The following is an 18,746-nucleotide window of genomic DNA, read 5'->3' on the forward strand; positions in this document are numbered from 1 at the left end:
TAATGTTAACTGTACTTCAGGTGTGTTTTTTTAGATGCTGTCTATCAAGTTGATTATTTAATTTCTATGCATACTTTGCTGATAATCTTTATCATGAATGGGAGTTGAATTTTGTCAAATGTTTTTTTCTGCATGAGTTAATATGATCATGTGATTTTTATTCTTAAGACTGCTAATATGGTGAATTATGATGATTCATTTTTAATATTGAATCAACCTTGCATTCCTGGAATAAATAAGAAATTTAGCAGTAGTGTATTTTTAATATATATGTTGGTAAATTAAATTTGCTAATATCTGCAAGAATCTGCCAGGACAGATGCTCCTGGAAATACTTCAGTCTTCCCATTCTCTAGAGAAATTCTGCAAGTTTCTCTCTCTTCACTTACCTTCTCTGTCTCAAAAATGTACTTTCCCTGTCACTCCTCAGAGAAAATAGAGCACCATTAACCTCCTGTCACAAACACAAATGTGCATACATCTAATCAGTTGTTTTATCTTTTTCTCTCATCCCTACAGAGAATATATTCCTAATTCTGTTTAAGGCTAGTAACTCTACTTAAGCTGTAGATCTGACCACTTCCTCAACACTAGCTTCCCTCCAGTTGAATATGTTCAAGTTGTTGATACTTTCATGCTGTTCAATTCTTAAATCACTGAAATCTGTCTTCTGTTAACAAGTATTCCATTGAAGTTGTTCTTATCTAGAGGAAAATGACCTATGCATTAGTAACATCAGTGGACATCATCAGTTATTGTATTATTTTACACTTCAAGTAAGTCCAACACTATTGATCATATCCCCATTACCTTGGTATTTTTAAAACAATATTCTGTACGTCTTGCTCTATTCCTAATATATCTACTATTCATTTACTTTATTTGAGATGTCTCTCTATTTGTCCATTTGATATTTTCTCTCTTCAATGTTCTACCCTGCATCTCTTATGTCTCCTCCAAGGTTCCCAAACTTCTAATGCCTTTAAAAACTAGAATAGGACATAAACTTGAGGATAGCTATGTTAGTGTCTGGCAGTGAGCTGAATCACTATTCAGCTATTAGGTATCCTGCCTAAAATGCTCAGGCAAAGCACAGCTTACCTTTCAAAGTCCATGCAATCCCTCTAAGCATTCGTGTTCATGGATTTATGAAATGTTAATCTACATTTTCACTTCTTCTCTTGTGAATTTCTCTCCAGTCAAATGGATGTCTCTGCTTAGATATCTCACATTCACCTCAAACTCAACACGTCTAAAACTGAAATTAGCATCTCTCTACACAAACCTGGTTTTAAATAAATGTTTATTTATTTATTTTTGAGAGAGAGAGAACATGTGAGGAGGTAAGGGGCAGAAAGAGAGGGAGACACAGAATCCCATGCAGTCTCCATGCTGTTAACACAGAGACCAACGTGGGGCTCAAAATCAGAAACCATGAGATCACGACCTGAGCCAAAATCAAAAGTCATACACTTCACCAAAAGTGCCACCCAGCTTCCTCTAAAACTGCATTTCCTTTGCTCCCAAACTCAATAACAGGCATTACTCAAACTGTTGTGTATGCCAGAAACCTGGCCATACTCCTTGACTCTTCTCTATCCTCAGTTCTAGCATTTAATCTATCACCATTTTTGTTAACTTTATCTCCAAATATTTATCATTTTTTTCCATTAATATCAATTCTCACTACTTATTTGTTGGTTAAGATCCCCATTATCTCTCATCCAAGCTGATGCACAACACTCTATATTTCTCTGAACTTAATCCTCTTTATCTCATTTCTAATAGGCAATGATCCTGCTAATGCAATCCCTCCCTCAAATGCTTATGCTATCTCAACAGCATTTGATGTCATTAACCAATTCCTCCAGCTCATAATACTATTTTAATTTCTATGATCCAACACTCTGGTAGTTTATTTTTCTCTCATCTACTCTTTTGTGTCACTTCACCAGATCTTTCTTCAACCGTAGGCATGGAAAAACTTTAATGTCATAGAATAAAATCATAAATATACACATTTCTTTACTCTTATACTTACCCTCTGGACAAATGGATTGCTTTAATGTAGTGCTATGATTCATCATTTTACGTTAAGCATCTTGATTAATATTTTACCTCATAAATTTCTTAGAATTTTTCATAGAGTCCTAATACATAAACTTTTTATTACTTTTACCCCTGTTCTTTCCCTTCTCTTCCATGTCTAATTAAATAACACTACCATTCACCCGATGCTCAAGCTAGAAACATGAATCAGTACTCAATCTTCTAACTTCCTTACCTACCCATTCTCCATTCCTCAACAAAATCCAAAAGACATATACTCTATCTTTTTTTACATCATCCCCATCTCTTATCATACCACAATCTCTATCTTTTTCCCTCTCAAATCATTATGAATATAATAGAGGAGTAATTTAGGGGAACCTGGGTTGCTCAGTCAGTTAAGTGTCCAACTTCAGCTCAGGTCACCATCTTATGGTTGGTGAGTTCAAACCCCATGTCAGGCTCAGTGCTGATGCTCAGAACCTGGACCCTGTTTTGGATTTTGTGTCTCCCTCTTTCTGTCCCTCCCCCACTAGCACTCTGTTTCTTTTGTTTTTTATTTTTTATTTTTTTATTTTTTTCATTTTTTTAAATATTTTTTTATATTTTTCATTTTTTATTTTTTTAAATTTACACCCAAATTAGTTAGCATATAGTGAAACAATGATTTCAGGAGTAGATTCCTTAGTGCCCCTTACCCATTTAGCCCATACTCCCTCCCAGTAACCCTCAGTTTGTTCTCCGTATTTATGAGTCTCTTCTGTTTTGTTCCCCTCCCTGTTTTTATATTATTTTTGTTTCCCTTCCTTTATGTTCATCTGTTTTGTCTCTTAAAATCCTCATATGAGTGAAGTCATATGAGTTTTGTCTTTCTCTGACTGACTAATTTCACTTAGCATAATACCCTCCAGTTCCATCCACGTAGCTGCAAATGGCAAGATTTCATTCTTTTTGATTGCTGAGTAATACTCCAGTGTGTGTGTGTGTGTGTGTGTGTGTGTGTGTGTGTGTGTATGTGATGTTTCCATTAATATCCACTCTTTATCTTCTTTATCCACTTCTTCTTTATCCACTCATCCATCTATGGACATTTGGGCTCTTTCCATACTTTGACTATTGTTGATAGTGCTGCTATAAACATGGGGGTGCATGTGTCCCTTCAAAAGAGCACACCTGTATCCCTTGGATAAATGCTTAGTAGTGCAATTGCTGGGTCGTAGGGTAATTATATTTTTAGTTTTTTCAGGAACCTCCATCCTGTTTTCCAGAGTGGCTGCACCAGCTTGCATTGCCACCAACAATGCAAAAGAGATCCTCTTTCTCCGCATCCTCACCAACATCTGTTGTTAATGGTAAGCCATTCTGACAGGTGTGAGGTGGTATCTCATTGTGATTTTGATTTGTATTTCCCTGGTGATGAGTGATGTGGAGCATTTTTTCATGTGTCAGTTGGCCATCTGGATGTCTTCTTTGGAGAAGTGTCTATTCATGTCTTTTGCCCATTTCTTCACTGGATTATTTGTTTTTTGGGTGTTGAGTTTGATAAGTTCTTTGTAGATTTTGGATACTAATCCTTTATCTGATATGCCATTTGCAAATATCTTCTCCCATTCTGTCTGTTGCTGTTTAGTTTTGCTGATGGTTTCCTTCACTGTGCAGAAGCTTTTTATTTTGATGAGGTCCCAGTAGTTCATTTTTGCTTTTGTTTCTCTTTCCTCTGGAGACGTGTTGAGTAAGAAGTTGCTGCAGCCAAGATCAAAGTGGTTTTTGCCTGCTTTCTCCTCGAAGATTTTAATGGCTTCCTGTCTTATTGAGGTCTTTCATCCATTTGGAGTTTATTTTTGTGTATGGTGTAAAAAAGTGGTCCAGGTTCATTCTTCTGCATGTCGCTGTCCAGTTTTCCCAGCACCAATTGCTGAAGAGACTGTCTTTACTCCATTGGATATTCATTGCTGCTTTGCCAAAGAATAGTTGGTCATACGTTTGTGGGTCCATTTCTGGGTTATCTATTCCGTTCCATTGATCTGAGTGTCTGTTCTTGTGCCATTCCATACTGTCTTGATGATTACAGCTTTGTAGTATAGCTTGAAGTCTGGGATTGTGATGCCTCATGCTTTTGGTTTGGTTTGGTTTGGTTTGTAGTATAGCTTGAAGTCTGAGATTGTGATGCCTCCTGCTTTGTGAAGAATGCTGGTGTTACTTTGATAGGGATTGCACTATGTAGATTGCTTTGGATAGTATCGATATGTTAACAATATTTGTTCTTCCTATCAGGAGCATGGTATCTTTTTCCATTTCTTTGTGTCTTCTTCGATTTCTTTAATAAGCTTTCTATAGTTTTCTGTGTATAGATTTTTCATCTCTTTGGCTAGATTTATTCCTATTATTTTATGGTTTTTAGTGCAACTGTAAATGGGGTCGATTCCTTGATTTCTCATTGTTGGTGTATAGGAATGCAACCGATTTCTGTGCATTGATTTTATATCCTGCAACTTTGATGAATTAATAAATCCGTTCTAGCAGTTTTTTTGGTGGACTCTTTAGGGTTTTCCATATATAGTATCATGTCATCTGCAAGGAGTGAAAGCTTGACCTCCTCCTGGCCAATTTGGATGCCTTTTATTTCTTTGTGTTGTCTGATTGCAGAGGCTAAGACTTCCAATACTATGTTGAATAACAGTGGCAAGAGTGGACATACCTTTCTTGTTTCTGATCTTAGGGGGAAAGCTGTCAGTTTTTCCCCATTGAGGATGATATTAGAGATGGGTCATTTATATATGGCTTTTATGATCTCGAGGTATGCTCCTTCTATCCCTACTTGAAGGATTTTATCAAGAAAGGATGCTGTATTTTGTCAAGTGCTTTATCTGAATCTATTGAGAGGATCATATGGTTCTTGTCCTTTCTTTTATTGATGTGATGATGAATCATGTTGTTTTGCGTGATTGAACCAGCCCTGCATCCCAGGTAGAAATCCCACTTGGTTATGGTGAATAATTTTTTTAATGTATTGTTGGAACTGGTTGGTTAATATCTTGTTGAGTATTTTCACATCCATGTTCATCAGGGAAATTGGTCTATAGTTCTCCTTTTTATGGGGTCTCTGTCTGGTTTTGGAATCAAGGTAATGCTGGCTTCATAGAAAGGTTTGGAAGTTTTCCTTCCATTTCTATTTTTTTGAACAGTTTCAAGAGAATAGGTGTTAACTCTTCCTTAAATGTTTGGTAGAATTCCCCCTGGGAAGCCATCTGGCCCTGTACTCTTGTTTTTTGGCAGATTTTTGATTCCTAATTCGATTTCCTTACTGGTTATGGTCTGTTCAAATTTTCTATTTCTTCCTGTTTCAGTTTTGGTAGTGTATATGTTTCTAGGAATTTGTCCATTTCTTCAAGATTGCCCATTTTATTGACATATAATTGCTCAGGATATTCTCTTATTATTGTTTTTATTTCTGTTGTGTTGGTTGTGATCTCTCCTCTTTCATTCTTTATTTTATTTATTTGGATCTTTTCCTTTTTCTTCTTGATCAAACTGGCTAGTGGTTTATCAATTTTGTTAATTCTTTCAAAAAAACATCTTCTGGTTTCATTGATCTGTTCTACTGTTTTTTTTGGTTTCAATAGCATTTATTTCTGCTCTAATCTTTATTATTTCCTGTCTTCTGCTGGTTTTGGGTGGGACTCTATTGTTGTCTCTCTCTCTCTCTCTTTCATATATAAATAAACATTACAAAAATTAAAAAAAATAATTAAAATAGTATTTTAAAAGTGTAATGTCAATCAAACCAGTCTCAAACTCATTAGTGATTCTTGTTTGCTCTTTAATACAGTTTGTTTGCTTATCATTGCCTACAAAGGCTGGCCTGATGCTCTACTCTCTTCCTAATTACACACCTTTCTTTTTTATCCACTGGAATAAATATGCATTATCATTGTTAGCGTGATGTTTCAATTCAATAACAATGTGAACTTAAAAATAATAAGCTGAATTAAATATACTATTTTCTGAGATAACCAAAAACAAACCAACAAAGTAGTTCAAGCTTTGGGACCAAAATCTCTAGTCCTCTTACCACTGACAGTTGCCAAGATCTAAGTGAAATTCTCATCTCCACGTTCTGATTACCTAGTGCTGAATTAAGTTCCCATGTCTCATCTAAACACTATCACAAGGATATAGGATTACTCTGCTTTTCATATATAATAAATTCTCTGTCATGGTATTACCCAGTATGAGTACCAAACACACAATGGGGCAAGAGGAGAAAAAAAAAAAAAACACTTGGAATTTATACCACTTAGGGATATTTGAGCTGCATGAAGCAAAACAACAACAAACAAATAAAAACCTCAAATCTTCAAGGCTGTAGCTTAAAGAAATAGGTTGTTTTATATAAATACATTCCAAGAATTACAGTGGTCTCAAAAAATTAGAAATAGAAGTACCATAGGATCCAGCAATTCCATTTCTGGGTATATATCCAAAGGAAATGAAAGTAAAGCCTCAAGGAAATATCTGCACTCCCATGTTTAGTGTAGCAAAGAAATGGAAACAACCCAAGTATCCATCAATGGGTAGATGGATAAAGAAGACACACACACAAACACACGTGCACACACAAATATTATTTAGCAATGAGAAAGAAGGAAATTCCTGTCATCTGCAAAACATGAATGAAACTTGAAAGCTTTATGCTGAGTGGAGTAAGTCAGACAAAGAAAGACAAATATTCTATGACATGCCTTTTAGGTTGAAAAAACCCACACTCATTGAAATGGAAAGTATAATAGTGGTTACTAGAGGCTGAGGTGGGTATGGGGAGTTATGGAGAGATGTTAGTCGAAACTTCCAGTTATAAGATAAATAAGTTCTGTGATCTAATGTAGTATGGTGATTATAATTAATAATACTTGAAAGTTGCTAAAAGCAGATATTAAATATTCTCATCACAAAAAAGAAATGGTAATTATGTGATATGATGGAGGTCTTAGCTGGCTAATATTATGGTTATAATCATTTTTCAATATATAATGTATCAAATCAACATATTGTACATCTTAAACTTCCACAATGATGTGTCAATTATATCTCAGTAAAGCTGAGAAAAAAATTCTGCCTATTTATAGGCAGCTATCGATATGTTTTTAGTGGTTTGAAGATGTCAGACTCCACATCTCTGTGATTCTTTTAGCTTTTACCATACTTGTCGTTACAGAAGCTTTAACAGATCTTCTAAGTTCTTAGAATAGTAAAAGCATGTAGGAAAGGAAAGCACAAATAGGTTTTTCCTTACATATTTTGACTAGAACATAACTGAAAGGCTATAAATCAAATAGTTAGCTTGTGCTGCCTCAGTTATCTCAACAGATCAGAAAAGAGTTTTGGATATTGTGTGTTGGTCAGTTCATCATATTAAATGCTATATGTGCTGGCAGAGGCAACCATAAAATCCACATAAGTAACTATGGGACTTCAAATATGTTATTTTTCTAACTGGGATCATGTTCCTTCTACTCTTTGTAGATATTTCCTAATCCTTCAAGTATCCACTTAAATTTCACCTGGCCAGAAAAGTCTTTCCTGACTACTTTATTTTAGACAATCTCCTCCACCACTCCTTATCACTCTAAACAAGTCATTTGTTTCATTATCTTATCCTAATATAATTTGTATTTAATGGTTCATTTGTTCGTTTACATTCACATTATACTCTATCAACACTATGAATTTATCATTGAACTCCTTCATGCCAGGGCCATTTTTGTCTAGTTCATTAATATATACCCAGTGTCCAATACAATATAGCTATATAGTAGAAGCTAAGAGTCTCTATTACATAAATATATAAGCAAATGAATTTATACATCAATTAGCAAAAGATATATATATATGTGTGTGTGTGTGTGTGTGTGTGTGTGTGTGTGTGTGTGTATACATAATAGGTGGTTACTAAGAAAACACGAGGAACTCTTAAGATATGAGAAAATACGCAATGCAGTTAAGGGCTCCAGACTGCTCAGTAGGTGAAAAAATAATAATGAGGCAAATTAAGAGATGCAGAAGGATGTTTTGATTAGCAATCAGAAAAATAAAAGGAGATGCATAATCAAAAGAAGGACATCTTTCAGCGTAGTTCCTTCTTCCTTCTCAGTTTGTTGGACCTTTGTATGATGGAAATTAGTTATGTCTTTGATGACATTGACTATCTCAGGTATGGTAATTTTTTTTTCTCTTTGTCCAATATTCTAGTCTCTAGCTTGTTTTGAAACTTACTTCCCATCTCCTTTTTAGGGGATTTTCAGCAACTTTTTATAGTCTTCTATGCTTGTGTGTGTGTTCACACAGCAACTCCCTGGTCATAAAGAAACCCTCCTCCAATATCTACCTTTACCACACCACTTTTATGTGGCTAATTCCTTCTTTTCCTATAGATGTAAATTTATGTGTCACTTGTCTGGGAAAATATGAGTTGGGTGCACTTGTTCAGGCCTCTTTAACTTCTGTGCTTCTCCAAAAGTGGCACTCACTGCATGGAAGTGTAATTCTTATTATTCATCTATTCCTTTCAATAGACTGAATGCTACAAGCACAGGACAATGTCTAGTCTGTTCATTATTGCATCCCTAACTCCTTGCACAGCATCTGCAACATATTAGGTGTTCAGTATATATTCCAAATTAATGAATAAAATAAGAAAACATTTAGTTATTTATGCAGCTATAGCAGGGTTTAAAAATGTCAATTTCTACTCACTCTTGCTAGTACAGAATATTGACTTTTATTATATCTGATCAATTAGCATAAAAACAGTATCTTTTTTAAACTTTAAATCAGTTTATTGAAACAGTAACACAAAACACTTGTCTCCCTGACACCCTCATCTCCTCACCGAATCTGGATCTTTCTCCCTTCTTCCCCTGTTAGAATGAGCTGTTCAGTGAAAACAGAAAAGGGTAGGCCCCTTGTACACCCACAGTCCCACCCCTAAATCCTATGGAGCAGGATCTCAGACACTACTCAGAACCAGTTGAGAGAGGAAGGGAAGTCAGCACTATACTCAGGCTGGCAAAGGCATCTAGTTCCCAAGAACAGATTCTCATACAAACCCCTGGCCATGAGTTGCTATTCCTCTTCCTCTCTGCTCTTTATGACCCTAGAAAGGAGACACCTTGGGGCCTGGGCCTGCATCCAGGAATAAGAACTCTTGGTTGTTATTTACAAATTGGAAGTATGGCTAGTGTTTTAAGGCCAAGGCATCCCAAAGAAAGCCCTGGTGGTGGGAGTGAACTTCAAAGCCCCTATTTAAAATTCATTGATAACATTAAACAGATAAAGCCAGTCTAGCCAAATGCCAGAATAACACTAAGCTGTAAAAAAGGAAGGGGACAGACTTGGTTTCTCTAGACCAGACACAAATGCACACAGAGGAGACTAGGCAGAGTATAGAAAAACTCAAGTATAGAAAACATAGCCCAGGGGCTGAAAAGCCTATATTCAGGAGTCCCTGGGTTGACAGGAAGTAAGAAAAGAAAATATGCAAGTCTTAAAAACCAAAATAAGGAAGCCCAACAGCAGGAGAATCTGAACTTGACAGTGCTACCCACAAATCCTCCAGTCTTTGCCTCTGGATCCAGACAGTCCCTCCCCCTCTAGGCAATGTCCTCCCCTAGGATAGATAGAGCACATCACACAGGGAAGTTTAAAAAGCTTCTAATGCCAGTTCATAAACATTTTAATTTACTATTGGTGATTACATATGAAGAATATGTTTATATTGTTCTTTTTGGGAAAACAATTTCAACTAGTCAACTCAGAGAACACAATAGGCAACCCTCACTCTGAGCCCCTTAGTGTCCTTCCCTAGACATCATGAAACCCCCTCCATTGTCCCAGGGCTGCCCAATTTTTTCTCTCCTCCAACTGTGGCTCTTGGGCAAAACATCCTCTATGGCCATTAATCCTCATCAGACAAGTTCTGGTCCAGGGGTAAACCATGAACATCACATACGGCCCAGAGAGAACTCAGGAATGGTCTGGATTCACAATCTCAAAGCCCTGAAGGCCTTCAGGAGTGGACTCTCCTCCTGGCCCTTCCTGAAGCACATGAAGACATAGTTCATTTTCACCGTCTCTTCAGAAAACTCTGGCAGTGCTAACAATCCTTCTTTGCTCCCATCAGCTGAGAATCTATTTGGGATTTCTACAAACAGGCTCTGGACGGACAGGGCTGCATCTCAGGAAGACTTTCACCTAGGGGACCTCATACTGGAAGTGGACGATGTGAGGTTTTCCATGGGTCACATGGTGCTTCTCGTCCTTAGACATTATAGCTCAGAGAGAAGTATCCCTACCTCCCCTTCACCCACTGGGATCTTTGACAGTGGCTGAGGGGCATCAGGAGTACCACAGAGGCCCTGGAACAATGTGCCTGTGGCACTGGACACAGTAACTGCGGACAGTTACTCAAAGGCAAAATACTACTGTCCTGGGTGTTTATCATCCTCGGTGGTTCTGCTCAGGGTGGGAGTAGGTGGCTGCATAGAGTGGGTAGGTGGATGAGACGGTGGGTGTAGGTTCACACAGTCTTGGGTTCTGGGTGATCTCTGCACACTAAGTCCCTGTCAGGCCCTGGCCCAGAGTCATCCTTCTGCCACAGTGAACACCTTTCTCCAACTCAAACAGTATCTTGATTTAAGAAGTGTGGGTGATTTTTGTTTTCCTTTTCATTTTTGCACTTAACTATCTGTTGCCTTTGGAACACTAATTTGTTTGTGTCTTTTGCTCATCTTCCTAGTAAGAAGTTATTTATTTGCTCTGTTTCTCCTAAAGACAAATGAACAAGAACAAAAAAAAATCTGCCTCATATCTGTTAGAATGGCTATTATCAAAAAGACAGGAAATAAGCATTGATGAGGATGTGGAGAAAAGAGAACACTTGTGTACTGTTGGGGGAACTATAAACCAATGCAGTAGTCTGAAGGTTCCTCAAAAAATTAAAAATAGAACTATCATGGGATCCAGGAATTCCACTTCTGGGCATTTATCCAAAGGAAACAAAATCATTACCTGAAAATATATTTGAAACCTCATGTTCATTTCAACATTATTTATAATGGCCAATACATGGAAACAACTTAAATGCCCATCAGTTGAAGAATAAAGAAAATGTAATATATAAATATATATGAATATTCAGCCATAAAAAGGAAGGAAATCCTGCCAGTTTCAACATGGATGAAACTTGAGAGCATTATGTTAAGTGAAGTAAGTCTGACAGATATATGCCACATGATGTCACTTAAAACTGAATCTTTTTTTAAGATTTAAAAAATTTTTAAGTAATCTCTACACCCATCGTGGGGCTTGAACTTAGAACCCCAAGATCAAGAGTCTCATGTTCTGATGACTGAGCCATCTAGACACCCCATAAGTGGAATCTTAGAAATAAAATGAAACATAGATACAAAGAATTAATGGTTGTCAGAGATGGTGATTGAGGGGTGAGATGAGATGAGTAAAGGTGGTCGAAAAGTACATACTTCCAGTTATGAGAACTGGGGATGTAATTTGAAGCCTGGTGACTATAGTTAACAGTACTGTATTGCACATTTGAAAGTTGCTAGGAGAGCGGATTTTAAAAGTTCTCAACATCATGAGATGTTGTCACCATCTGTCACCATACAATATCATTACAATGTTATTGACTATATTCCCTATGCTGTTCACCTTATCATAGTGAACATTGAGTAATGTATAGAATTGTTGAATCACTGTGTTGTACACCTAAAACTAACATATCACTGCATGTCAACTATAATTCAATAATAAAAATTTACAAAATAAAAACATCCCTAAAAAAGTTCTCATCACAAGAAAAAAAAAATGTAACAATGTGTGGTGATGGTTGTTAACTAATTGCAATCATTTCAAAATATATACATATATCAAATCATTATGTTTTTCACCTAAAACTAATAGAACAGTATATGTCAATTGTGTATCAACAAAAAATAAAATTAATAAATAAAATCATGCTAGATATAGGCCCAATTTCTTAGTTTATTTAAAGAACTGACTCTTTAGGCACCTTGGTGACTTGGTTGCTTCCGACTTCAGCTCAGGTCATGATCTTGCGGTCTGTGAGTTTGAGCCCCGTGTCAGGCTCTGTGTTGACAGTCCAGAGCCTTGAGCTGCTTCAGATTCTGTGTTTCCCTCTCTCTCTACCGCTCCCCTGCTCATGCTCTGTCTCTCCCTCTCAAAAATAAATATTTAATTGTTTTAACTAAAGAACTGACTCTTTAAAAAATTCTTGTTTACACTATTTTTTTCTGAAAAAAATTTTCTCTAATTTCAACTTGTCCATATTCCATCTACTATAGAGTAGTTGACCATTATTTTCTGTGTTTGGTTTTGTTTTGCTGTGTGATGGAGTAGGTCTATTATAATGTTTTCAGTTTCTCAAGTCATACAAGTATTTATCAGCATATACATATGCCATGCCAGTCCCTACGTTAAACATCAAGGAATTGATAAAAATGACAGATGCAGTTTTTATTTTTAAGTATGTAACAATCCATGAAGAGAGAAAGAAACTAAAAATATTTATAAACAGCCTGTGTACATTGTGTGAACAGTCTGGGATGCTGCTGTAACACTGGGAGAACATGGCTGTGCTTTTGAAGGCTAGAAAAGCATTTCCACCAGAAGTGGTGTTCATGAGTTAGTCAGATGAAGGCTCAAGGTGGAGGGGGACATAGAAAGCTTTTCAAGCAAAGGAAACACTAAGCTGTATACCAAGTTTATTTGAAATACATAGTCCAATTTAATAATGATACTACAAAAGTCATTTTCCTCTCTAGAATAGCTTAGAGCAGGTGGCATTATATTTTATATTAAGTTTAAAAAGGCGCTTTTTCCCTCCATGAATTTAATAAAATGAAGTTCATTACAGTGAAGTATGTGTGTGGTGTTTGTAAAAAAGTGACATTCCAGTTGACAGAACAGATAAAATGTATCACATTCTGAGAAATTAGGAACTCTTTCCCAGCCACAGCAGTCTAGAGATTCACCACACTGTCATCCAAGATGAATAACAAGGATTTGCGGTCCTTTCTGAATGACCTCTCCCAGCACCTTGTAGGTGAAACTTTTGGAAAATATTTGACAAACCCTCCAACATTTTATTTATGCCCAGTTTGAAAATCTAAGAAAGGTATTGAATGCTCCCGCCCCATGCTGGGGCAGATAACTGCTGGACCAAATGTCATAAAGTTAACACTGATGCATGCTAGAAAGCCTCCTCCTTTAGGTCTGGCTGCCTCTGAGATAGTATAGGAGGTGAGCAGCCCTGCCCATGTGACTTGCTGAGGTCAGCTCCTCATTTCTCATTATAAGGTCTTTCTCCTTCTGCAGAAGTTCAGTCCTCTAGGTCATGGGTGATGTGGTTGTGTCTGTGAGCTTGGGCAGCTTTGGAGTGGTTCTCCCTGTCTCTCATAGCAGTAAGCAAGGTGAATACAAACACAGGGGGTTAAGTGGGAGGTGAGGGACTGCCTGCCCAGTGACCTCTGGGTTTGACTGAAAGAAGTGTACAGGAGTTACAGTTGCTGCCAGGAGTCAACCCAGAAGTGAGGAAAGCAATAGGACATTAGACAAAATGACCAGCACCCTGCCATGGCAGGAGTGACAGCTGTGGCCCTGCTCCAGAAGTGGAACATCCTGGATATCCCCATTATTTTAAATTTAAATGGGGCAGATTTGTTTTGATTTTGTAGAGAATTTTTGGGTGATGAGAAGTAAAATCTTTTAACATTTCTAAAATTTCTAAACAGATACCTTGGCTCTGGGTAAGTTGGTGGCATCAAAGTCAGGTCACCCCTGCCTGAGTTACTGCAGAAATGCCTTGCCATGGGAGACTTCACAGTAAGTCTACTAAACTGGAGATGGATTTCATCTGAGCACGTGAGACTTCTTGAGCATTTTTAGCACCTGCATCTATCTATTCAGTTATGCCATTAAGTGTTAAGAATCCTAGCTTTCAATCCAGACTGTAATCCTTCACACAAATACAACTCCATTTACTTCTTTGGGGGGGGGGATGTCACATATGTGTTCCCTTTATTAGGTCTTTCTCCAGAAAAGATTCTGGCTTTAAAAAATGATCTTTTCCAATATTCTGAAGTTTGAAGGCTTTATGGCCATTTTTAAAGGCCCATTTCTTGCCCCACTCCTTGCAGGATTGAAAGCTTCATAATAAGATTTATCTCATCATTGCCCCTTACCCCCATCCTCACCCCATTTCACCCTGGGAGGGATTGCCTAGTGGCCCATTGCGATTTAAGAACTGCTGGATCACATATGTCCTAATAGGCAACTTTCCCACCCCAATTCCACCTCCCTCTCCTAGGTAGTTTCCTGTGTGTTCCTCTGACATCACTGTTCAAGAGAAGGCACCTTCATCTCAGTCCTTCAGGGAAGACCATGTTTCAATTCTTGGCTTCACTGCTAAGCAGTAATATGATCTGGTTAAGTCCATTAATCTCTCTGAAACAAAGTTTCTTGATTTATACAATCAGAATAAGATTGCTTCCTCTAAAAGATTAATGTGAGGATTCATTAGAAAAAATAAATCCCTAGCCTGTGTGTGAATTTGCATTTTGGGGGTAGGGAGCTAAGAGTACATTCTCAAACATGGAATTTTAGGAATGAAATTAAAAAGCAGGAAGTGTGGGGCAGTTGTAGGCAGGGAGAGAAATGTATAGGGCCTGACATATTCTGTGTGGATTCAAATCCTAGCTCCTCCTCTCACTAAGCTTTATGATCTGGGGAAAGTTAATTACATACTTTGTTCCTGTACTTCCTCCATGGTGCAGATATGGTAAGTGCCTGCTTGAAAGGCTGTTTTAAGTATTAAAGACAAAGAGAAAATATACATAAAGGACTTTAGCACAATGCCCCATTTTTAAGTGCCCACAAAAGTCAGCTAATTTTAATAAAATATAGAAAATGTAAGAAAGGAACTGTAAATATCAACCCTTGTTTCTATGTGATGTGATTATGAACATTTTTGCTTTGTTTTTACACTTTTCTGTCTTTGTCAGTTTTGAGATGAACATGTAAGTTACATTTTTAAAAAAACTTCACACATTTATGAGTAGCGATAGAGCAGTGATTTTCCCACCCTATTAGATGAAATTACCATATTTGTACAGTTGGTACAATGTCTCATTCCCAATCCATACTACAGTACTAAAAAGATAGAGTACGCTTTTCCAAAAATGATTGTATCACAAGAATCTTTAATGTTTACTTTAAAGTTTACTCATGGTGGGGTTGTATTTGTGTTTAGTAAACTGTGCCAAGTGCCCACATCGAGGTCGTTTCAGTTCACATCACTGCACTCCACATGGATGTTTACTGTGCCCAGCGAGGTCATAAAGAGGGGGGCCTTGACTCTCCTCTTGGTTAGGCCAGCTTTACTGGTGAGTTCTTCCAAACTCTCCAGAAGTAGTCTACCTAATACACATCATCCGTTCCATATAAAAGAATAAGATGGAAAATTTCTCAATGTATTTCATAAGTTTAGCACGTCTCTGGTACAAAAATTCAAGAAAGGTAGCACAAAAGCGAAAGCACCAACCGAGCTTACTTATAAACAAACATGCATAAATCCTGCACACTATCTAATAGTACTGAACTGAATACAACATTGCATTAAAAAGTATAAAAGCACTGTACTGAAAACTTAAAGTTACACGTGAAATACTGCACTGTAAATCCTGAATACTCTATTGTCCCACCCCCACCCCTCCACCGCCCTGGTGAGGGTCAGAAACCATTAATCTGCCTCCAGACCTTGCTAGTCCTCGGAGACACTGCTGCGGGGGCAGTGGGCAGTGGGATCAGCCTCCCGCAGAGCTCTGGCCTCCTCCAGAGCCTCTCTGTATCGGGAAGGCCAGGCCTGGGGGTCTTTCTTAAAGACCCTGGCCAGGAACTCCATGATTTGCATCTTGGTGATTTCACGGCTGGCACGGGAACCCCAGAAGAACTCGTACTCAGGTGGCTCAACGTGGGGTACGCGCTGGTATTTCAGGTAATTCTGTTGGACGAACTCCTCGGTGATGAGCTTTCTCACATCTCCAAAGGTGGAGTGCTTCTTCCAGGGCCGCAGCCCCAGGATGCGCAGCACGTTCCAGACGGCACTCTCTCTTGCACCGCGACCCTTCACATAGATGAGGCTCAGGATCATCAGCAGGAGGCCTGTCATAGGCATACGGTTGCTCAGCGCCACCCTGTCCAGCTCCTCCGGCTCAAGCGCTTTGACAAGCGAAAACTCCATCGTGTGCAGGCTAGTCAGCCTCAGGTGTAGCCCGAACACTCGTGCGAGGATGAGGCTGGTGCGTCTGAGAATGCTTCTGCACCATTTCTTGTAACTGCCGATGACATCCTTCACCATGTCTGGGAACCAGATGATCATTCTCTTCTGATCCTTGACCAACACGTACCACATGAGCTCGTGCGCCTTCTGCACCAGCTGGGCCGGGGCTGGCGGCGCTGGGCCAGGCTGGGCCGCTGGGGCTTGGTGGGCGCGGCCTTCCTCCGCAGCCTGCTGCAGGGCCTTCGGGTCTCCCTCCTCGCTTGGGGCCTGGGGCGGAGGCGAAGCCAGCGGGGCTTCGATCGGGCCTAGAGGAGGGCTCTCTGGCGCTGCGAGGGTCGCGGCCTGAGACGCGGGCTGGGAGGGCCCCCCGGGGACCCCAGGACTGATGTGCACCTCGGAGTTGGAAGCCTGGGGTGCAGAGTCAGGGTCACACACATCCTTACTTTGTTCGGACATAACGGCTCCCTCTGACAAGGGCAGGGCCTTTGCGTCCAGGAGCTCTTCGAGCCTGCGCTCCCTCCGCGGACTCCTGGAGAGGAAGTGCGCGTTGCTGCGCGCGGCGCCTTCCGCAGCAGCCGGGCGGGGCGGGGCGGCGGCGGGACCCGCCACTGCGCTTGCGCGTCCGCCGGCTGAAGGCTTGACCGCAGCAGGGGGGTGGGGCAGGGCTGGGAGCCCGACGGGGCGGTTGTGATTTGAGGCCCCACAGAAGTAGTGGGGAGCACCCTGAAATGGGGCAGCAGTGACCCGCAGTTGTCCCCTTTGAGCTGAGGAGGTGATGGGAAGGAGGGGAGGGAGATGCAAGAGCACTGGAGAAGGAGCGCTAGAAAGTTTGAGTATAGATGGTAAGTTAAGTTTCTAAGATAAGTTTCTTCAGTTTTTTGGGAAATGTTTAATTGGGTGTATGCAGAATCAGGGTAGATATAAAAGTCCCAGAGAAAGTTCTAGGCTGGTGTGTAAACTTGAATTTTGTGACAATGAGTGTGAGACTTTAAACCAAGAGAAAGATCGGGATTGCCCAACAAAAAATCTAAACTGAGAAGAGGTTGGCACAGATTCTAATCCTGAGAAATACCGATAAAAATTGGTGGAGTCTCTGCTACACGGGGAGGTTATAAAATGAGAAATGCAGAATTTAATCAATCCATGTGCAAACAGAACTTTCTTGGATATGATAAACGAATGACATTGCTAGTGTTTTCACGGTCATTGATTTTGGTTTAAGTTTTCTTTTACTTCCCTCGGTTCACTTTGATTTCCTTTTAATTCTTCCATTAAGAACCCATCACACAAAGATTGTCATATTCATTAGAACAACCTTTTTCCTTATCTGCCCAGCACCCTCCCTTCCCTAATGACAAAACTTCTTCTTGTCATGGGATCCCACCCCTACCCTCTCTCAGAAACTGGCTGGTCCTATTTGGAAGCCGCACCCAAATCGCTTCCAACTCTTTTTTTTTTTTTTTTTTTTTTTAACATGGGTCCCCTAAAATCATAACTGGCAATATCTCTCATGACCAAAGAGATGCAACATATTTATGGTCGTGTGTGTGTGTGTGTGTGTGTGTGTGTGTGTGTGTGTTTTGTTTTCTGCTGGTTTTTTTTTTTGTTGTTTTTTTTTTGTTTTTTTGTTTTTAATTTCAGAGAACAGATCCACACTGAGCAAAAATGAAATTGACACTCCCAGGGAAGCAACTATGAAGAAAGAGGTGGGTGTAAAAGCCTCTGAATCCAGGGTTTCTAAGGCTGATAAGGATCCCTAGTCTGAGCCAATGTGGTCCTTCAGCTCTTCCTGGGTTTCCTCAAGGGAACAGCTTCTTCAATATGTGCTGTCTTGAGTCTGTTATTTAAGCATATTTAAAGTATTGTCTTGACATTTCCAGAGTCCTCTTTGTATTTACTTGTATCAACTTTCTCATTTCACACTTTATTTTTTTTCCCAAGAAGATTGGCTTGGAATTGTTTTCATATTATTTTTCTATCTTTGGATTTTCATGCTTGCTTCACCTTTGGCAGGACAATGCCTCCAGTAGATCTCCTTAACCTTTCATTTCACAGGGGTAATTCCTACAGATCGTTCAGATATGCCTTAGTTGGACTTTTTCCTATTTATCATTTTCTTTTTATTTAATATATGGATTTCTATTTTTAATACATTTTACAGAGTTGTGTCAGTTATATTTGTTGTTTTATTATTTAAAAATGGCTATTGAATCAACTTACTGCCCTTATTCATCTTAGAACAATCCTCATTTTGTCTCCATTAGTTTTCTTCGTTTTTCTTTTTCTTAAATTTGGATTTTTTGCGGGTTAACTATTTGGCTTA

The 18,746-nt window shown here is 39.0% G+C and overlaps 1 protein-coding gene, 1 long non-coding RNA gene and 1 pseudogene across 2 annotated transcripts in view; 1 reads left to right on the forward strand and 2 right to left on the reverse strand.

The window, feature by feature from the left end:
* Window positions 1–10,003: 10,003 nt before the first annotated feature.
* LOC122221719 lies at window positions 10,004–10,549 on the reverse strand (annotated as a pseudogene).
* Window positions 10,550–15,324: 4,775 nt separating this feature from the next.
* Window positions 15,325–16,978, reverse strand: NDN (necdin, MAGE family member). The gene has a single exon (XM_042941243.1). The coding sequence runs from the start codon at window positions 16,877–16,879 to the stop codon at window positions 15,905–15,907; it is 975 nt and encodes a 324-aa protein (XP_042797177.1). The 5' UTR covers window positions 16,880–16,978; the 3' UTR covers window positions 15,325–15,904.
* Window positions 16,979–17,085: 107 nt separating this feature from the next.
* Window positions 17,086–18,746, forward strand: part of LOC122221146 — a 96,330-nt gene continuing 94,669 nt past the window's right edge. The window contains exons 1-2 of the long non-coding RNA XR_006203102.1: window positions 17,086–17,265; window positions 18,065–18,129. This is a non-coding gene — a long non-coding RNA (uncharacterized LOC122221146). The remainder of the gene's footprint in view (window positions 17,266–18,064; window positions 18,130–18,746) is intronic.

The sequence above is a fragment of the Panthera leo genome, chromosome B3 (genome assembly GCF_018350215.1).
Source record: "Panthera leo isolate Ple1 chromosome B3, P.leo_Ple1_pat1.1, whole genome shotgun sequence".
NCBI classification, from domain to species: Eukaryota; Metazoa; Chordata; class Mammalia; order Carnivora; family Felidae; genus Panthera; species Panthera leo.